The 20,636-nt window shown below is 39.3% G+C and overlaps 1 protein-coding gene across 5 annotated transcripts in view; it reads left to right on the forward strand.

The window, feature by feature from the left end:
- The window catches only part of EVI5 (ecotropic viral integration site 5), a 285,495-nt gene extending 266,942 nt beyond the window's left edge, over nucleotides 1-18,553 (forward strand). For 4 of the 5 annotated variants that reach the window (XM_034931223.3, XM_034931216.3, XM_055115997.2 and 1 more), the window contains one exon: nucleotides 13,290-18,553. In XM_034931223.3, the coding sequence (XP_034787114.3) occupies nucleotides 13,290-13,604 (315 nt within the window). In that variant the 3' untranslated portion in view covers nucleotides 13,605-18,553. Of the gene's footprint in view, nucleotides 1-12,232; nucleotides 12,332-13,289 lie in introns of all 5 variants that reach the window. The other variant, XM_063606865.1, reaches the window with a different exon arrangement.
- The last annotated feature ends 2,083 nt before the right edge of the window (nucleotides 18,554-20,636 follow it).

Genomic DNA, 20,636 nt, shown 5'->3' on the forward strand with positions numbered 1-20,636 from the left:
GACAGCGTTTCACCACTTTGGCCAGGCTGGTCTTGAACTCCTGACTTCAAGTGATCCACCTGCCTCCACCTCCCAAACTGCTGGGATTACAAGCATGAGCCACCGCACCTGGCCCTAAATACATTCTTGAAACACACATAGCCTCAAACTTTTCTCAAGCAGTTTTGCTATTAGAGCGTTATGGCCATAGGAAAAAAACACTGAACATCTTAATCAGTAGACTTTATCTTGGGGGACAGTCAGAGTTACAGAATAATTAAAAATTAAGTGGAAAATTAAGAGAGTTACCGTATGCCCCTTCAACACCTTCTGCCTTTCTCCTATAATTGACATCCTGCAGTAGCTTAATACATAAGTTACAATTGATGAGCCAACATTGACACATTATTATTAACTGAAGTCCATAGTTTACATTAGGGTTCATTCTTTGTGTTGTACATTCTATATGTTTTGACAAGTGTATAATGACATGTATCCACCATTACAGTAGAATACAAAATGGTTGCACTGCCTAACAATCCCCTGTGTTCCACCTGTTCATCCCTCTTCTCCTTCCTGAACTCCTGCAACCACTGCTTACTGTCTCCATAATTTTTCCTTTTCCAGAATGTCATGTAGTCATAATCATACACTATCTGGCCTTTTTCAGATAAGCTTCTTTTGCTTTGCAATATGCATTTAAAGTTCCTCCATGTCACTCCCCCTAACCCAAACACCCTCATACACTAATATTAAACTGCTTAACAGCTCTTCATTAAACTGCTTAACAGCTCTTCAGACCTACCATGCTCTCTTGCCTCCATATTTTAAGCACATGCTTTCTGTATCTAATTAAGCTTTTCAGATGTGACACCATGTGATAATTTCTAGCTAGAAAGAATAATTGGTGGCTGGGCACGGCGGCTTATGCCTGTAATCCCTACACTTTGGGAGGCTGAGGTGGAAGGATCACCTGAGCCCAGGAGTTCAAGACCAGCCTGGGCAACATATCAAGACCTCATCTCTACAAATAATTTAAAAATTAGCTGGGCGTGGTGGCACATGTCTGTGATCTCAGCTGCTCAGAAGGCTGAGGCAGAAGGCTCACTTGAGCCAGGGAGGTGGAGGCTGCAGTGAGCTGTGATAGTGCCACTGCACTGGATGACACAGGGAGACCCCATCTCAAAAAAAACAAAAACAATAATAGGTAAAGATTCCATTGTTCTAGAAGCCAGAACCCTACTCAAAGTCTTGGAAAGGGCCTGCCCTTAAGAAACATATATTTCATTTGTATGTTTGTGTGTGTATACGTTTATATTAAAGCTCCTGGGTTTCCATAGAGATAATCTTCTGAGACCTATCTAAAACTGGGTTGGTATGGATATCTGGTCTAAGAAAAAAGTAAAAATAAATAAAACGGGAACATAATTACAGCAAAACTTTCCTACTGTTCTAATGAGAGCCTGGGTCCGAAAGAAGCAGTAAACTGATGGTATAATAATAGTACCAGCGTCCGATGAGCTAATCATGAAGAATGTTTTTTAAAATGTTGGCAGTGGTACCTAATCATTTTTAATCCAGAAATTTCAAACAAATTATTATAAGAATATTCCAAAAGTCAACCTAAAATTACTAACCTAGTCAACAAACATCAAGATACATTAGTGGGATTTTATCAAAATAGCATTGTTGGCCGGGTGCAGTGGCTCACCCCTGTAATCCCAGCACTTTGGGAGGCCAAGACAGGTGAATCACTTGAGTCCAGAAGTTCAAGGCCAGCCTAGCCAATATGGCAAAACCCCATCTTTACTAAAAATACAAAAATTAGCCAAGTATGGTGACGTAGGCCTGTAATCCCAGCTACTCGGGAGGCTGAGCAGGAGAATTGCCTGAACCTAGGAGGCAGAGGTTGCAGTCAGCCAAGATTGTGCCACTGCACTCCAGCCTGGGCAACAGATTGAGACTCTGTCTCAAAAAAAAAAAAAAGGCATTGTCATTGGCACTGATTCTGAGCTGACTCATATCTTATTATAACAAAATGTCCCTTGCAACCTACCACACACGCACACCCCGATGTATGTGTCTCTCCTATGGCTGTTGAGTTGTATTAAAAAATACTTAATCTGCCTGGGCGCCAGTGATTCACGCGTGTAATCCCAGCACTTTGGGAGACCCAGGCGGGCAGATCACTTGAGATCAGGAGTTCGAGAGCAGCCTGGCCTACATGGTGAAACCCTGTCTCTACCAAAAATACAAAAATTAGCTGGGTGTGGTGGTGGGCGCCTATAATCCCAGCTACTGAGGAGGCTGAGGCAGGAGAATTGCTTGAGTCTGGGAGGCAGAGAGCTTACAGTAAACTGAGATCACGCCACTGCACTCCAGCCTGGAACACAGTGAGACTTTGTCTAAAAAAAAAAAAAAAAGTAGTTAATATCAGTGTCTATAAACTAAGACTATATTCCTAAGGGTAGACATGTTATTCCTTAAAGGATATGGCTTGTCACCTGGATATGAAGCTGATCCTTGGAATAAAACTTGAAGATTGACACTTAGTAGGAAGAAGAAAAGAAAAGGTTCTGATGCTGTTTCACTCAAACACACATGTTCTCTCAAGTGTAGACTGTGATTGTTGAGATGTCTAAAATTGGGTGGTGCGCTTCAGTGATGAATCCCACAAAACACCTTAATGGGCCTAGACTTGAAACTAGATGGTGAAGGTGTCTGTAAACCCCAAAGAATAGGTCATATCTTAAAGGTAATATTTACTAGCCTCATGTTTATTTTCATTTTGATTTTTCCCTGCTCTGGTTGGTTGTGTGGCCACATTTAGGCCAGAGTATTTTAAAAATATGACAGTGGACAGTGTGAAAATGGAAGTGATAAATTAACAAGGAATCTTTACATCTAAATTTATTCACCCTTATCAGATTTTCTTAACATGGTCTAATATAGTCAGTTCCCAAATCCAGTTCCTTTAGAGCAGTGTATGGACCACCGTCTTCAGAATCACCTGGAGTACTTGTTTAAAATACAAACTCCTGGGCCTGTCCTGCTGAATTCATATGTTCGAGAGTAGGGCTCAAGAATCTTTTTTTTTTTTTTTAAATAATAAACCCAGGCAGTTTCTTTTTTTTTTTTCCTTTTTTTTTTTTCTTTTTTTTTTTTTAGATGGAGTCTTGCTCTGTCACCCAGGCTGGAGTGCAGTGGCGCTATCTCGGCTCACTGCAACCTCCACCTCCCAAGTTCAAGCAATCCTGCTGCCTCAGCCTCCCAAGTAGCTGGGACTAAGCTGGGACTACAGGCATGCACCACTACACCCAGCTAATTTTTATATTTTTAGTAGAGTCAGGGTTTCACCATGTTGGCCAGGCTGGTCTCGAATTTCTGACCTCAAGTGATCCACCAGCCTCGGCCTCCCAAAGTGCTGGGATTACAAGCGTAAGTCACCATGTCCAGTCACCCAAGCAGTAATTATACATACCAAATTACTGGTGTAGAGAATTAGCAAGTCAGAAGGGTACTCTTAACATCTCTAATATTCTCACAAAAGTAAGGACTCCAGAGCGGCTTGCTGAGTTGAATAGCCAGTGAGAATGTCTCTCTGGTAGTTGTGACTCTTTGCTGATGTTATTTGGAAGATAGCAAATCTAATGAATACCTAAAATACATTATTTTTAAATGTTACAGAAAATAGAAGACATTCATTAGAAAGAAACAAAGATTGTAACATAAACTTGTTTTTACTTATTTTATATACCCGTATTTGAAGATAAAATAATCTGAAGGACTGAATTTGATTATGTAATATATTTTTAAAAAAATATATTAATAAATTTTTTTAAATGTTGAAATATAACTATTTCAACAGGCCAAGGTTGTTATTTAAAAATCCTTTTTCATTTGCTTCCAATTAAATAGTCCATGGTTGCCAGGGTGAGGGTGAAGGGGGGATGTTAACATGGAAACAAAGTGCATATTTTAATGATTGTTAGAGCTAGGTGATGACAACATGGGGGTTCACTAAATTATTCACTGTATTTTTAAAAAAATATTCCATAATAAAAAGTTAAAGGCCAGGCACCGTGGCTCACATCTATAATTGCAGCACTCTGGGAGTCTGAGGCAGGAGGATTGCTTGAGGCCAGGAGTTCAAGACCAGCCTAGGGAGCATAGACCTTGCTTCTACAAAAAAAGTTAGTCACAGGCTAAGTTCAGTGGCTCATGACTGTAATCCCACCACTTTGGAAGGCTGAGGTGAGGGAATTGCTTGAGGCTAGTAGTTAAAGACCAGCCTGGGCAACAGAGTGAAACCTCATCTCTACAGAAATAAAATAAATACTAGTTAGTGTGGTGGAGTGTTCCTGTATTCCTAGCTACTCAGGAGCCTGAGGCAGGAGGATCACTTGAGCCCAGGAGTTCAAAGATGCGGTGAGCTGTGATTGTGTCCTTGCACTCTAGCCTAGGTGACAGTGGGAGACCTTGTCTCATAAATGAATGAATGAATGTTTTAAACTTTTTACTTACCTAACTGACAAAAATGAAAAAGCAAAAAAGTGATGCAAAGTTGTAGGGAAACCAGAACTTTTCAGTGTTGTTGAGGGTGTAAATTCTTTTTTTTTTTTTTTTTTTTTTTTTTTGGAGATGGAGTCTTGCTCTGTCACCCAGGCTGGAGTGCTGTGGCGTGATCTCGGCTAGTGAACCCCCGCCTCCCAGGTTCAAGCAGTTCTGCCTCAGCCTCCCGCGTAGCTGGGATTACAGGTGCCTGCCACCACACCCGGCTGATTTTTGTATTTTTAGTAGAGATGGGGTTTCACCATGTTGGCCAGGCTGGTCTCAAGCTCCTGACCTTGTGATCCTTCTGCCTTGGCCTCCCAAAGTGCTGAGATTACAGGCATGAGCCACCACGCCTGGCAAAGGTATAAATTCTTAGCCACCTTTCTGGAGGACAGCTTAAACATAGAAATCAAAGTTCTGTGTTCAAAGTTCAGTGTTAAAACTCATGCTGTATTTTATATTTCTGGCCATATATCTTAATGAAAGAATAAGACGGCTCTGAAGAACTGTGAGTTCAGAAACTGAGTTCATGGCAGTGCTATTGTGAGGAGATGGAAAGCTAAATTTCCAAACAAAATCAGTTAAGCAGATGATGACATGTTGCTAAATGAGATACCGTGCAGCCAGTAAAAGATTATGACAACAAGAAATGTTTGATATGTTATTAAGTGAAAAAGCAGGTTATTAAACAACATGCGTAATGACCAATCCATTTTTGAAAAGTCAATAAGGTTAGAGAAATTATCTTGAAAGCTATATTAAAATGTTAATGGATTATCTCCAGATTGTGGGTTGTAGAATTGCTTTATTTTCTAAGGTGCCTTTAGTTGAGGTATAGTTTATGTAGTAAATAATAAAACTAAAATTATATGGAAGACCATTTTTTGACAACTTCCAGTAGTTTCTTATGCTGTTAAGCTTTTAAAATGCCCTCAAAAAAAGAAGTCCATGAAATCATTGATAATTTTTTGACACTATTTGATTATTATTTAATGTCAGTCTTTGAATTTTTTTTTTTTTTTTTTTTTTGAGACGGAGTCTCACTTTGTCGCCCAGGCTAGAGTGAGGTAGCGCAATCTCAGCTCACTGCAACCTCCGCCTTCTGGGTTCAAGTGATTCTCCTGCTTCAGCCTACCCAAGTAGCTGGGATCACAGGCACACACCACCACACCTGGCTAATTTTTGTATTTTTAGTAGAGACAGGGTTTCAACATGTTGGCCAGGCTGGTCTCAAACTCCTGACCTCAAGTGATCCATCCGCCTTGGCCTCCCAAAGTGCTGGGATTACAGGCGTGAGCCACAACACCCAGCTGTTAGTCTTTGAATTTTGGATAAAGCATATATTTTATTTCTTCTTTTGAACTGGAGGTTTTAGTTTTTTAATGTTTACATTTATCATACACATAATTTAAAAAGTCAAAGAATAATTAAAAGGCTTTTACAAAAAGAAGCAGTCTTGGCTGGGCAGGGTGGCTTAACGCCTGTAATCTCACCACTTTGAGAGGCAAAGGTGGGTGGATTGCATGAGCCCAAGAGTTTGAGACCAGGCTGGGCAACATAGCGAAACTCCGTCTGTAAAGAAAATACACAAATTAGCCAGGTGTGGTGGCCCACGCCTGTAGTCCCAGCTACTCGGAAGGCTGTGGTGGGAGGATCACCTGAGCCTGGGAGGTAGAGTCTGCAGTGAGCTGAGATCGTGCCACTGTACTCCAGCCTGGGTGACAGAGTGAGACCCTGTCTCAAAAAAAAAAAAAAAAGAAGCAGCAGCAATCTCATACGTGCTTTTTGCAGGCCAAAGAAGAAGAAGAAGCAATCTCATACTTGCTTTTTGCAGGCCACTATTTTCAAACTAATTTCTTTTTTTTTTTTTTTAGACAGGGTTGCACTCTATCACCCAGGCTAGAATGCAGTGGTGGTGGGATCATAGCTCACTGCAGCCTTGACCTCCTGTGCTCAAGCAATCCTCCCACCTCAGCTTCCTGAGTAGTTGGGACTACAGGTACACGCCACCACGCCCAGCTAATTTTTGTGTTTTTTGTAGAGACAGGGTCTCACATTGTTGCCCAGGCTAGTCTCATACTCCTAGGCTCAAGTGATTCACCCGCCTTAGCCTCCCAAAGTACTAGGATTACAGATGTGAGCCACCATGCCTGGCCGCTAATTCTTGAGTGTTCAGTTTTGGCATCTTTACACGGGGAAAGATTTATCTCTTTTTCATTCTCCTCACCCCCACCATGAACCCACAGACTTTTTATCCCACCATGCTACTAATGTAATGATTTTTGTTAGATTAATTTACAGGATCTACATCATTAGTTTACATTTACATCATTAGAATTATATAACTGTCACTCACAACAGAACAGCAAGCTTATAGGTGCTTAAGTATGCCTCTTCTCAGGCCTCTCTTCTGGAATGGAGACTGAAGACAGGCCTGGGAAATTTTATTTTTCACAAGTTTCCAAGATGGTGTTATGAGGGGGGTTGGAAAATGATGTTCTTGTTTTTCTGGCTCTACTTTAAAAAAAAGCTTTATTAAGATATAACTTACATATTATAATATTTTAAGTGTAAAATTCAATGGGTTTTGCATGTTTGCATAGTTTTGCAACTATATGCACAACTTTTAGAACACCCCAAAAGAAACTGCATGCCTATTTGCGATCACCCCCTTTCTTTTCTCTCCCCCAGTCCTAGGCAGCCACTAATCTACTTTCTGTCTCTATAAGATTTGCCTGTTCTGGACATTTCATATAATGGAATCATATAATATATTGTCTCTTGTGTCTTTCACTTAGCTTTCATATTCTTTTTTTTTTTTTTTTTTTTAAAGACAGAGTCTTACTCTGTTGCCCAGGCTGGAGTGCAGTGGCGTGATCTCAGCTCACTGCAACCTCTGCCTCTGGGGTTCAAGCAATTCTCATACCTCAGCCTCCCAAGTAGCTGGTATTACAGGCGTGCACCACCACACCCAACTAATTTTTGTATTTTTAGTAGAGACGACGGAGTTTCCCCATGTTGGCCAGGCTGGTCTCGAAGTACTGACCTCAGCTGATCCACCCACCTCAGCCTCCCAAAGTGCTAGGATTACAGTCATGAGCCACTGCACCCGGCCAGCTTAATATTTTTGAAGTTCATCCATATATCGGCACTTCATTCCTTTTTATTGCCAAATAGCATCAGTTGTATGGAAATAGTGTCTTAATGTGAGTGTTTTGCTGGTATACATTTGCCCAAATGATTGCCTTGGTTTTTTCATTTGCTTGGTGTGTTCTTTTATGTGTAACTCTCCTCTAGTGTCACGAAATCTCCTTGTATGTGTTAATCTCCTCTATCCAAACAATTTAGGTGTTCTATGAATTTCATCTTCTTGAAGAAATCTTTCTTCTGACTGCTCCAGTCTCTAGTCTGGGCTGGATGCCTCTAGGTCTCTTGTACAGCTGTCATCTTGGGGACATTTTTCATTACCCTAGGGATTCCCTTTGCCATACTTTTGTACTGGACTTCCTCTTTCTTCCATCAAAGACAAAAGATGCTTTTTTTCCTTGATGTACTTTATTTTGGTGGAGCATATTATCTACTTTCCTGAAAAAATGGTTTATGGGAGATAAATCATAAAAAGGTTTTATTAGATTCTACATCTCATGATTGATCCAAAAGACGTTTTAAAAACAAAACAAAAAAAGGCCTTGTAGGTCTTAACTCTTACTTAGCCTCACATTTATTTGATAGTTTGAGTGGGTATTTTAAAAATTGAAGATGATTATAAAAATTTTAATGTAGACATTATTTTTTCTCAGAATTTTGAAGGCACTGCTCTGTCTTTTGCAGTTGGAGAGTCTGATGCCATTCTGATTCTTAAATCTTTTATATAAAACATGTTTTTGCTTTTGGCAGGAAGCTTTACCTTTTCTTTCTTTCAAATGTCCTGAAACTTCACTGTGATGTATCATGGTATAGGTCTACTTTTATCCACTGTCCTGGACACTTGCTAGGCCTTTTCAGTCTCGAAGCTCATGACTTTCAGGTAAGAGAAATTTACGTCTAAGACCTCTTTTTTTTTTTTTTTTTAAAGCATCCCTTCTCTCTTAACTGAGTTTTTTCCCGGCTTCTCGGAGATACTATCCTCAAATTCTCTGGTAATATGTGACTCTGCTCAAACTTCAAGACTAGGGAACTAAAGACTGACAGGTGTTTTGAATTCTTGGGTAGGACTTGTTGACCTTCATTGTAGGGTGATCAAACTGAGATCCTTTTTGGGGGAATCCCAGATTCCCTCAGATAGGAGTCTTTTACTAAAAATTACAGAGAGTGCTGGTGCCTCTATTTCCTTAGTGAGTCTCAAAAATACTTCCATGCACATTCAGTGACTTTAAAAAACCCGTGTCTCATTTTACCTGGAAATATAATACTTTTTGTTTTTACTGGCATTTCACAAAAAATTTTTGTGTTGCTCAGTGTTTGAAGATACTCATGTAGTATGTATTCAAAAATTAGGAAAGACAATGGGCCTCAAAAGCATATGCTTTGCCAGTCATGGTGGTTCACACCTGTAATCCCAGCACTTTGGGAGGCCAAGGCAGGCAGATGGCTTGAGCTCGGGAGTTCAAGACCAGCTGGGCAACAATGGCGAAACCCCGTCTCTACAAAAAATACAAAAGTTTTCCAGGTGTGGTGCCATGCACCTGTAGTCCCAGCTACTTGGGAGGCTGAAGCAGGATGATTGCTCAAGCCCAGGAGGCAGAGGTTGCAATGAACTGAGTTTGCACCACTGCACTCCAGCCTGGGCAACAGTGCCAGACCGTGTCTCCCCCGACCAAAAAAAAAAAAAAAAAAAAAAAAGCATATAATATTGTATGTGTAATTTTCAAGTGGATAGTTTTTATCAGATTCCTGATTCCCTAATAAGCCCAAAGAGATTTCAAACAAAACCAAAATACAAGCAAAAGCCATTGCCTACAGTAGTGGTCCCTATTCTGAGATGTGCATCAGAGTTATTCAGGCTTTTTAACCATATAGGTCTTTAGCCCCTACCTCTATACCACAAGAAGAAAGTTGCAGAAAAAGTTCATTTAAACAGTTTTCCTTGTGTCAACCATCAGGTGGTAGAATTGGCCCGGAACAGCTTGGTTGTACTACTGGAAAGATCGCATCCATTTCTACATACCAGACACTAGTCAGATGTTCATAGTTCAGAAGCACTTTTGTCCTAAATAATTAAGAGTTCCATTTCAGCTAAATCAACTTTTTTCTGTCTCAGCCCCATTTTATTTGAACCAGAGGGTCTACCACGGTGATTCTGAGAGTTTAGAGCACTGTCATCCCTTGGTATCTATGGGGGATTGGTTTCAGGATCCCTATGGATACCAAAATCCATGGATGCTCAAGTTCTGTATGTAAAATGATGTAGTGTTTGCATATAACCTACAGACATCCTCCCATATACTTTGAGTCATCTCTAGATTACTTTTAGCACCTAATCCAATGTAAATAGTTGTTATACTGTATTGTTTAGGTGATGATGACAAGAAAAGAGTCGGTACATGTTCAGTATAGAGGAAACCATCCTTTTTTCTCCTAATTATTTTGGACCCACAATTGTTTGAATCCATGAATGTGGGTCCCACTGATACAGAGATCCAACCATATTTCAAAATTTCCTGAGATGCGTGTAAAAAATGTATATTCTGGGATTTCACTTTTCAAAAGGATTCAAAATCCTTGGATCTCAAGAGGGATTCTACGTTTTTGACAGAGATCCTCAGTTCTTATGCAGATGACTAGTGGATTACATTTTGAAATATGCTAATCTCAGTTTGCTACTGATAATACCCATAAGGATTTTTTTCTTTTTTTTTTGGAGGAAAGGGAGAGTTGGAAAGGTTGATTGTCTGCCTGCTTTTTGTTGTTGCTTAAATATAGTTTGCCCCTGAAAGTCTGGTAATAAGGATAAGCAGTATACCATTTAGATCAGATAGCCAGGACTGCACTTTAGAGGGCCCAGCTGTGGCTTTCTTCTAGCCAAACCCCTTTCCACAGGATGAGGACTCCCAGAAGACATGTCTACCTGAAGTTCATGCAGCCCCTTCTAGAACATATTCTGGGTAGTCAGTACCCTGGAATTCCTTCCCCAAATGCCCACTTCCAGACCTAGTACAGGACTCCTCCCTCATCAGATCCAGTGTGCACACACCTAAGTCTAAGGGACAGATAACCAAGGGATAGCTTCAGTTTTACCAGATAGTCGCTTACCTTCACCATTTTTTCTCTCCACCAATAAATTCCTTTACGTTTGCTATTCCATATTAACAGCTCTCAATGAGATTCCTTTGATGTTGAGGAAATGACCCTTCAACCTATAGTTAATTTTCTATAATTACATCTGATGATGAGGCTGCAGTGTTTTAATTGCAATAAATTTTGTTAGAGCAAAGGAAAGCTGCAGCTTTCCAAACAGTTGGGAAGTTGTGGTTCTTCTGCCATACTCCTCCTTTATAACAGCCAGGAAGAAGGAAGACACATGTTCCATATGATTTCTTCAAAAAGGTCTGGGGGAAAAAGAGAAAGGAAGAGATTAACTGACTTAATTTAACACTTGGAGCTATAAATTGTGTGTTGCAATATGGCGATAGGATGTTGCATCAGAACGTGGCAGTTGTAACAATGCAGTGGGTATCATAACCTTGAGGAGGCCTTTGTGGTGCTATATGCCCTTTTCCTAAAGATTCAATTCCAAGTATAGATCCCTCTGTTCTGCCAAGGAGAATGGTATTATTTAAATTACGTTGTACCTCACTATAAATTTGTCCACTTGGTCTAGGGCACAGGAATATAGTTGAAGGTCTGCTTGGGCCAGACATCATTGTTCTGAGTCCCTGCATCCCTGCTGATTCTTGTTGTCATATACAAGCAGGGAAGTGCTGAGGTTTCTTCACTTCTTCCTGGAAGTCTTTCAGGAAAGCTGGGAGGTATTATGGTGAGGCTGTAATGTCTTTATTCTCAGGACCGTTAGTTTTGAAAGTGTATGTAATATTTCCTGAATATTTCACATTGCCTTTATCTAAAGAATTGAAAGGTTGTGACTAGGAGTTTGTCCCTGAGAAACAAGGATGAGGGTAGGAGACGTGGAGCATATTTTAGCAAGATTCTTAATAGTCAGAGTAGATATTTGGTAGCTAATTCTTGTTTTTGGTTTTGGTTTTTTACTCTTCCACTTTATTGTAGGAGAAAACTCATGGTGCATGAGAGAAATGAAATAAGTGACAGAATGTCAAAATCAAACTTTAAAACATAAACTCTTGAGGGCAGAGCTGATGACTTAATTGTATGTGAGTAGAACTGGTACTATCATGGTTGTGGATTTGGGAGTTTGAGGAAACTTGAGCAAAGAAGTGGCAGATGATGAAAATAAATCAGTTTTAATTCTGATAAAACTGGTTTTGGAAAATGTGGTTTAGATTTAAATGTGGCACAATTTTTTCAATACTAAACTCTAGAATTAGTCAGACTTGCCCACCCAGTAACAGGTAGCTTTTGACCTCCTTAAGCCTCCTTATGTGAGGGTCTTGTACTATAAAACTCCAGGGATTGAGGACTAGAGCCTCATTCTAAAAGATGGGAAGAAAGGGAAAAGAGATGAGTGAGGCATACCATTCCTCTCTCCTCCTCCCCACTAAGAGAAGCCTCACCTTCTCCCCAGGGGGAGTTGGGGAGAGAAGGCAGAAATGTTATACCGGACTGGCACTCCCCCCATGCAGAAGGAAACCTCATGAGTGGGAAGCAGCATTCCTCTCCCACAGTAAGTGACGGTGATATGCTGGCCTTTGGGCTATTATAACAGGATGGAGACTCTTAGCAAAGTTTTAATGATTTATAAATCATTTTCATCATTTACAGAACTATGGAGACATTCTCTCAAGATAGTGTGTGTGATAGTATGGTTTTTAAGTTCATACCTTCTAGAAATACCAGCAAAATATTTACAGATAAACTGATAGGATGTCTGGGGTTTACCTCAAAATTATCCAGGAACAAGAGGTGTGTAATGTAAAAAGATTGTCCATGATGGGTGTTACTTGTTGAAATTAGGTGATGGGTACATGGAGTCCATTATATTATCTCTAGTATAATGAAGATTTAGTTTGAATCTAAACTTTGCTACTAGCTATATATGTCCTTAGCAAGTTACTCTTCCTGAGTCTCCATTTCCTAATCTGTAGAATGAGAAAAGTAAATACTAAAATCTATCACATAGGACGGTTGTTATTATTCAATTAAAGTAAGTTACAGGCCAGGTGTGGTGGCTCACACCTGTAATCCCAACACTTTGGGAGACTGAGGCAGGCAGATTGCTTGAGCCCAGGAGTTTGAGACCAGCCTGGGCAACATGGTGAAACCCCGTGTCTACAAAAAATACAAAAAAATTAGCCAGGCATGGTGACACACGCCTGTAGTCCCAGCTACTCAGGAGGCTGAAGTGGGAGAATCGCTTAAGCCTGGGAGGCGGAGGTTGCAGTGAGCCGAGATCGCACCACTGCACAAAGTGAGACTGAGACCTGTCTCAAAAAAAATAAAATAAAAATAATTATAAGCCCATTATATAACACATAGAAGGCACTCAAAAATTAGTAACTATGATTATACCTGTAAATAGAAAAATAATAAGGCACCTTCTTCCTTAAACATGGAATGTTTGCTTTTTGGCGTGTGTGTGTTTCCCCCATTTGACTATATTAACTTGGATTTTGTTTTAACAGCTCAGGTGCCTAAAAGGCCAGAGGGGCTTCTCAGGCCAACCTCCTTTTGATGGAATCCACATTGTCAACCATTTAATAGGAGATGATGAATCATTCCATTCCTCCGATGAAGATTTTATAGATAATTCCTTACAGGAAACTGGTATTGGTTTTCCTTTGCACGGAAAATCTGGCTCAGTGTCTTTGGACCCCGCAGTGGCAGATGGTAGTGAGAGCGAAACAGAAGACAGTGTGCTGGAGACCAGAGAGAGCAACCAAGTGGTTCAAAAGGAGCGGCCCCCGAGAAGAAGAGAGTCGTATTCAACCACTGTCTGACCATCACTGTGACCTAGACTATGGATTTATTTAAGGGATCAGTTATCATATGATTAGGGCTTTTTGGAAATGATTTGTTTCATATGTACACACATATATATATATATATATTTTACAGTCTTATCTGCCTTTTTATCTTTGCCAAATCTTTACCACTGATTTACCATTGCCATAAAGTAGACTGGTATATGGTTAATGTGTAAAACAAGGTTCTAACAGTATTACTGAATATTAATGTTTCTTGTTTAGAAAATGCAACTATATCTATATGTGGGAACCATTCTGAAGTTCAAAACTATGGAAAATTGAATTTTCTTCAGACAAAACTGCTCTTGTGCAATATTTTATGCTCAGTGAGCAAATTGTGTATTTATGTTTATCAATTTGTTGTCAAGGTGGCTGTCTACAGACATTTGACCAAGACATACATCTGATTTACCTTGTGTTTTGTTTTTTTTATTGTTGTTTTTTTTTTTAAGACAGAGATTCAGTCTGTCACCCAGGCTGGAGTGCTGTGGTGTGATCTTAGCTCACTGCAACCTCCGCCTCCCAGGTTCAAGCAATTTTCCTGCCTCAGCCTCCCGAGTACCTGGGACTATATGTGCGCACCACCACGCCTGGCTAATTTTTTGTATTTTTAGTAGATATGGGGTTTCACCATGTTGGCTGGGCTGGTCTCGAACTCCTAACCTCAAGTGATCCACCCGCCTCAGCCTCCCAAAGTGCTGGGATTACAGGTGTGAGCCACTGCACCCAGCCTACCTTGTCTGTTTGTGTCTGGGAGGTTTTTTTTTTTCTATTTTTATTTTTTCATGAAAATTATTGGTGGGCCACTGAAAGTCCCCACACACAAAGCCTTTATTCTATATAATTTTATAAACACAAATTCATGATTATCTGTTTTGAGAGTTTTAAGTTTTATTTTAATGTTTAACTTTTATGTGCATATGATGCTTCCATGTGTTGGTTACTAGAGTAGTAGGTTAACTACAGACATACTGTTTTTGTTTGTACATATTTATAAATCTGTACCACCTAACATTGAACATCATTTTATATGAAGAACATACATGTTGCAAAATGACTGCTTTCAGCATCTAACAGGACTTCTGTAAATAATAGGTTAAAAGTTAAAAATAAAACACTAATGTTTTAAGAGCTTTAGTATTTTGCTTAGCATTCAATACTAGCAGATTCATAACTGATGCCTGTTCAAAAACACTGTTGGTGGAATCTTTTATTTCATGTGTATGTAACTACTAAATTTTTCATGACTGAAGAGGTTATAGCACATATTAGTTAGTGCTAATATTCTACTGAATATAATTTAAGCAATGGGCTAAGGTCCAAGAAACATAGCAATTATATCTACAAATAATCTATTAACATGATCTTCAGAATCTCTAGTTTTTGTTCTATAGATAAAGCCATAAGAATCCTTTCCTACCAGTTTTTCCTATATCATTTAGATATTATTTCCTAGAAAACAGGATGCCTGTCACTGATAAGTTAGAGAAAACACCCAAATTATACTTGCACTATGGAAAGACGACATGAATATGTTGACTGGGTACTTTCTACTCTCATTTTTGTTAGCCTATGAAAAAAAAAAAAAAACATTTTGTTAACCTATGGAAAAAGCCTTGGAAGAGAAAAGTAGAATTCAGTATGTATGGAGGCACAGTTTTGCACAGTATGTTGCGTGCGGCAAAAAAAAAATTATGAAATAGAGTAGAAGAGATAAAAGTAGTTTTCTGTCAAAAACTAGGAGTTAAGCCTTCAGGTACGTTGTGGACTACCTTGCTTTCCAGCAAGGTTTTTGTAGCTATTTGCTTGCCTGAGAAATGAAATTGAAAACATACCCCTGCGTGTCTGTCCTTAACACCAGGCTAAATTCTGGTGGTTAAATAACTTATCTGTGGTTACAAGCTAGTAAGTAGCAGAGCCAAGATTTTTTTTAATATAGAGACAGGTGTCTCACTGTGTTGTCCAGGCTGGTCTTGAACTCCTGGCCTCAAGTGGTCCTCCTGCCTCAGCCTCCCAAAGTGTGGGGATTACAGGTGCGAGCTACTGCTCCCAGCAAGAGCCAAGATTTTAACCTAGATCTCCCTAACACCAAAGCTTTTGAAAGGGTTCAGCTGAAGAATTTCTCAATTCTCTGCTTTGTTTTGTTTTTATTTTTGTTTTTTGAGATGAAGTCTCTGTAACCCAGGCTGGACAGTGCGGTGGTACGATCTTGGCTCACTGCAACCTCCACCTCCCGAGTTCAAGCGATTCTCCTGCCTCAGCTCCCAAGTAGCTGGGACTACAGGTGCACGCCACCACAACTGGCTAATTTTTGTATTTTTAGTAGAGATGGGGTTTCGCTATGTTGGCCAGGCTGATCTCAAACTTCTGACCTCAGGTGATCCACCCGCTTTGACCTCCCAAAGTGCTGGGATTACTAGACGTAAGCCACCACACCTGGCAATTCCCTGCTTTTTTGACAACGTAATTTAAATGAATTTGATTTAAATGTTTCCTGAATATATATACAGATAGATAGATGAGTATCAACACTTACAAGCTCTACACAGTCTGTGAGTGTAGATACTACTTACTCGTAGGATTGTCTTGTGCTTTGGGGATTTTTGTTCGGAGTTCTATACTATCAGCCCAGAAAGCTATCAATGTCCAAGTGAAGTGAGATGATGCATGGCCACATTATTGCTTTGACCCTCACATCAAGAAATCTGAATGATCTGGACCAGGGGTCAGCAAAGTGCAGCCTACAAGCTATTGCAGTCAGCTGCCAGTTTTTACTTTTTTAAATAGTTGGGGAAAAAATTCCAAAGACTGATATTTTGTGTCACATGAAAATTATATGAAATTCAAATTGCAGTGTCCATAAGTAAAGTTTTATTGGGGCACACCCATGCTCACCCTTTTAAATATTGCGTATGGCTGCTTTGTGCTACAGTAGCAGAGTTGAGTCATTGCAAGGGAGACCATATGGCCCAGGTAGCCTAAAATATTTATCTGATCCTTTACAGAAAAAGTTTGCTAACCCTTGATAACAGATACTCTAAAATGCAGGTTTTTCTTCAATTTAGCTCAGTGGTAGGTCAAATTGTTTGCTTTTGCTATTAAGCTTATGATTTGGAAACGTAAAATTTCATGGTGGATCTTATAGTCAGAACTATTCAAAAGGGAAAACATGCCAGCCATTTTATATGATGAAGTCTCTTATTCCATAGAAAACTGTAGAAAGATATCTGTATCTTTGGAGAAGGAGAAAGAAAGGAAAGAACTCCAGAATCCCATCACTGTTCTTTAAAGCATGCATCACAGACCTTTAAGAGTATGCTTTATTGAGTAAAGGTTATAGTTTGACTTTAAGATAAGAAATTTTCTAGAATCATGTTTGACTTCTAAACGTTGATATTCTTAAGTACCATTTCTGATTAGGAATTAGGTGTTAAAAGAATCATGGTAAGGAAACCTTAATCCGTTGAAACTCTTGTAATTTGGACAACAAAAAACTAGAAATAACACTCTTTTCTTTGAAGATCTGATTCAAATACACCTTAGAAGAGTTTAAAATCTCCCAGGCCTTTAGGATGCAATAGGATATTATGCCCTGGTTTGACTCCTTTTCATTCAAATTAATGTAAGTATGTTGTTCAAGACTTTGAAGCATTGAACAATGTTCTCTTGATGAATTTTATTTAATTACTGACATTTTGTGATATTTGAATGTTATTAAGTTAAACACTTAGAGTTGAGTATATTCAGGGGAGAAAAGTGAATGAAATGACTCATAATAAGAAAGCTTGCTCCCTTGGGACAGTTACCTTCCTGGTGTCATTGCCATCCTGGGTTGACAAGCTGAGAGTAGAGGATACAAGTGATGTGAATAAAATGGAAATTGCATTGAGTTAATGAAACAGACACTTTTAGATCAAGAAAACACTTCAACAGCCTTTTTAGAAATTGGCACACTCCTATAGTCCCACCTACTCAAGAGGCTGAGGCAGGAGGATCACTAGAGTACAGGAGTTTGGGGCTGTAGTGTGTAATGATCACACCTGTGAAAGAATAACCACTGCACTCCAACCTGGGCACCATGGCAAGACCCTGTCTCTTTAAAAAAAAAAAAAAGAAATCCTGGGAAAAGAAATCAAAGATGTAATTTTACACAATTTCTACCCCCACCGTCTTTTTTGTTTTGTTCGTTTGTTTGTTTGTTTGTTTGTTTGTTTTTTGGCTAGATACTAGGTATTCAGTGTTTGCTGAGATGTCAGGTTTCTACTAATCAGCCAGTTATTTGGGAAGGAGAAAAACTTTTTCTCAACTCTGAACATGATGCAGCTTGTTAACTCTCCAGATAGTGCCTTTGATTGAAAATAAGGTCTACACCTTTTTAAGTATATTATTTCTGACATCGTAAGAAATAATTTAGTTCCTTATTCTCATTTATCTTTTATATAATGTACTGTAATATTCAGGTTTAAAGTAAAATAAGTATATGAATTATATTTTGGTAAAACTGTTTCATGACCAGCTTGATTAATGTATATTAACATACCAGACATTGACAGTGAACATTTCATGAAATCAGTTATTTACTTACTAAAACAATGAGTTTTAGCTTGAAAGTTACTGCTGCTCTATTATTAACAAAACTAAGTTTTAAAAATTAATTCTACTGAAGTTTAATTTCTGGTTAAAGGTATAGTGGATGCTATTTATGATCCAAGTTTTTACATCACATCCATTGATCTGCCTATCCCTTCTTTTTACTCCAAAGAGGAGATGATAGAATAATACATTCAGTATACTACCAAGAAGCAAAGTTATAATGTGTTTCATTTTACTATTGGAATTTTTTATTGTAACATTGTATGATAACCTGAAATGTTTACTTGTGCCTTTTCTTTAAACAATTAAAGTTTTCCATTTTATAAGAATTTCTGTTTCCTTCAGCTTTTCAACTTTAAAAGAGGAGGGGCATCAAAACACTGTTAACAAATGGGTGGGGTGCGGTGGCTCACACCTGTAATCCCAGTACTTTCGGAGGCCGAGGCGGGCAGATCACTTAAGCTCAGAAGTTCGAGAACAGCCTGGCCAACATGGTGAAACCCTGACTCTACTAAAAATACAAAAATTAGCCAGGTGTGGTGGTGCATGCCTGTAGTCACAGCTACTCAGGAGGCTGACGCAGAAGAATCGCTTGAACCCAGGAGGTGGAGGTTGCAGTGAGCCGTGATCACACTACTGCACTCCAGCCTGGGCGACAGAGCAAGACTCCATGTCAAAAAAAAAAATTAAAAAGGTTGGCCTGATGTGAAACGTTCATTAGCAAGGTTTGTGCTCCGAAGGTGCAGGGACTACATCCACCTGGTCCACCCACATATTTTTAGTGCTAAACAGAGAATCTGGCACGTGATTGCATTCAGTAAATTTTTTTTTTTTTTTTTTTTTTTTGAGATGGAGTTTCGCTCATGTTGCCCAGGCTGGGGTGCAATGGCAAGATCTCGGCTCACTGCAGCCTCCTCCCGGGTTCAAGTGATTCTCCTGCCTCAGCCTCCTGAGTAGCTGGGATTACAAGCATGCGCCACCACACCCGGCAATTTTGTATTTTTAGTAGAGACGGAGTTTCTCCATGTTGGTCAGGCTGGTCTCGAACTCCCGACCTCAGGTGATCCGCCCGCCTCGGCCTCCCAAAGTGCTGGGATTTCAGTCGTGAGCCACCACGCCCGGCCCAGTAAATATTTTTTAATTTAATGAAAGACCATCTTTAGTGAAAGATGTCTAGGTTTGTTTCCTTCAGGAACATGGTAATTTTTTGGAAATATCAATAGCAGTATTTTCATCTCACATTGTACTTTAGGTTATTAATTAGCAACTAATTCAATAAATACGTTCAATTATATATAATTTGAGTACACATATAGCTACTCTCATAAAAGGAAAGTTATACCTTCTGCATCTTTATCACAATGTTAATGTCATTTAGTTCACAAGCAAGAGCTTACTATATATTCTGCTTTATTCCCAACAGGAATTAAGGTACGTTTCGTAGATACCTGAAATATGACAAGCTATATAATCCAGGGAGTCTCCACTTTGGCACTGACATTTGGAAGTAGCCAAATAATTCTGTTTTGGGAGGCCCTGTACATTGTAGGATGTTTTGCAGCATCCCTGGCCTCTACCCAGTAGATGCCAGTAACACCCCCTCCTTTAGTTGGGACAACCCAAAATGTCTCCAGACATGGGCAAATATCACCAGCAGGAAGGACAGAGAATGAAAATCACTGCTAGTTGAGAACCACTGCTATAAATTTAGAATTGGGTCATAAAAAGAGCCACTCGGGCCAAACATAAGAATATATACATCATTTGGGGTTTTGTACATGGCAGAGCAGCTCCCTCACTGCAATCTATTGAAAGTCAGCCCTTGACACAAGGGTTTGTAAAATACAAAAACATAAACTATACACACACACACACACACACACACCAGCCAGGTACCGTGATTCATGGCTGTAATCCCAACACTTGGGGAAGATGACATGGGAGGATCCCTTGAGGCCAGGAGTTGGAGACCAGTCTGGGCAAGATAGCAAGCCCCAGTCTCTTTAAAAAAAAAATTATATATATATATATATATATATACACACATATATATATACACATATATACATATATATATACATATATATATACACATATATATACATATATATATACACATATATATATACATATATATATACACACATACACACACACACACACACACACAATTATATATACACACACCCCTATTAAAGATGCATCACAAATTTGACTCTGTTTCCAGTAAGTGAAAAAAGTAGTATCTGAACCACAGCGAGGTACCATTTTACACACCTATTAGGATGGCTATTTAAAAAACGAAAATATGCCCTGTGAAAACCCGGGAGCTCAAAAGAAAAAAAAAAAAAACCGTTGGCAAAATATGTGGAAAAACTGGAACCCTTGTACATTGCTGCTGGGAGTGGAAAA

Source organism: Pan paniscus, chromosome 1 (assembly GCF_029289425.2).
Source record: "Pan paniscus chromosome 1, NHGRI_mPanPan1-v2.0_pri, whole genome shotgun sequence".
Taxonomy (NCBI): domain Eukaryota; kingdom Metazoa; phylum Chordata; class Mammalia; order Primates; family Hominidae; genus Pan; species Pan paniscus.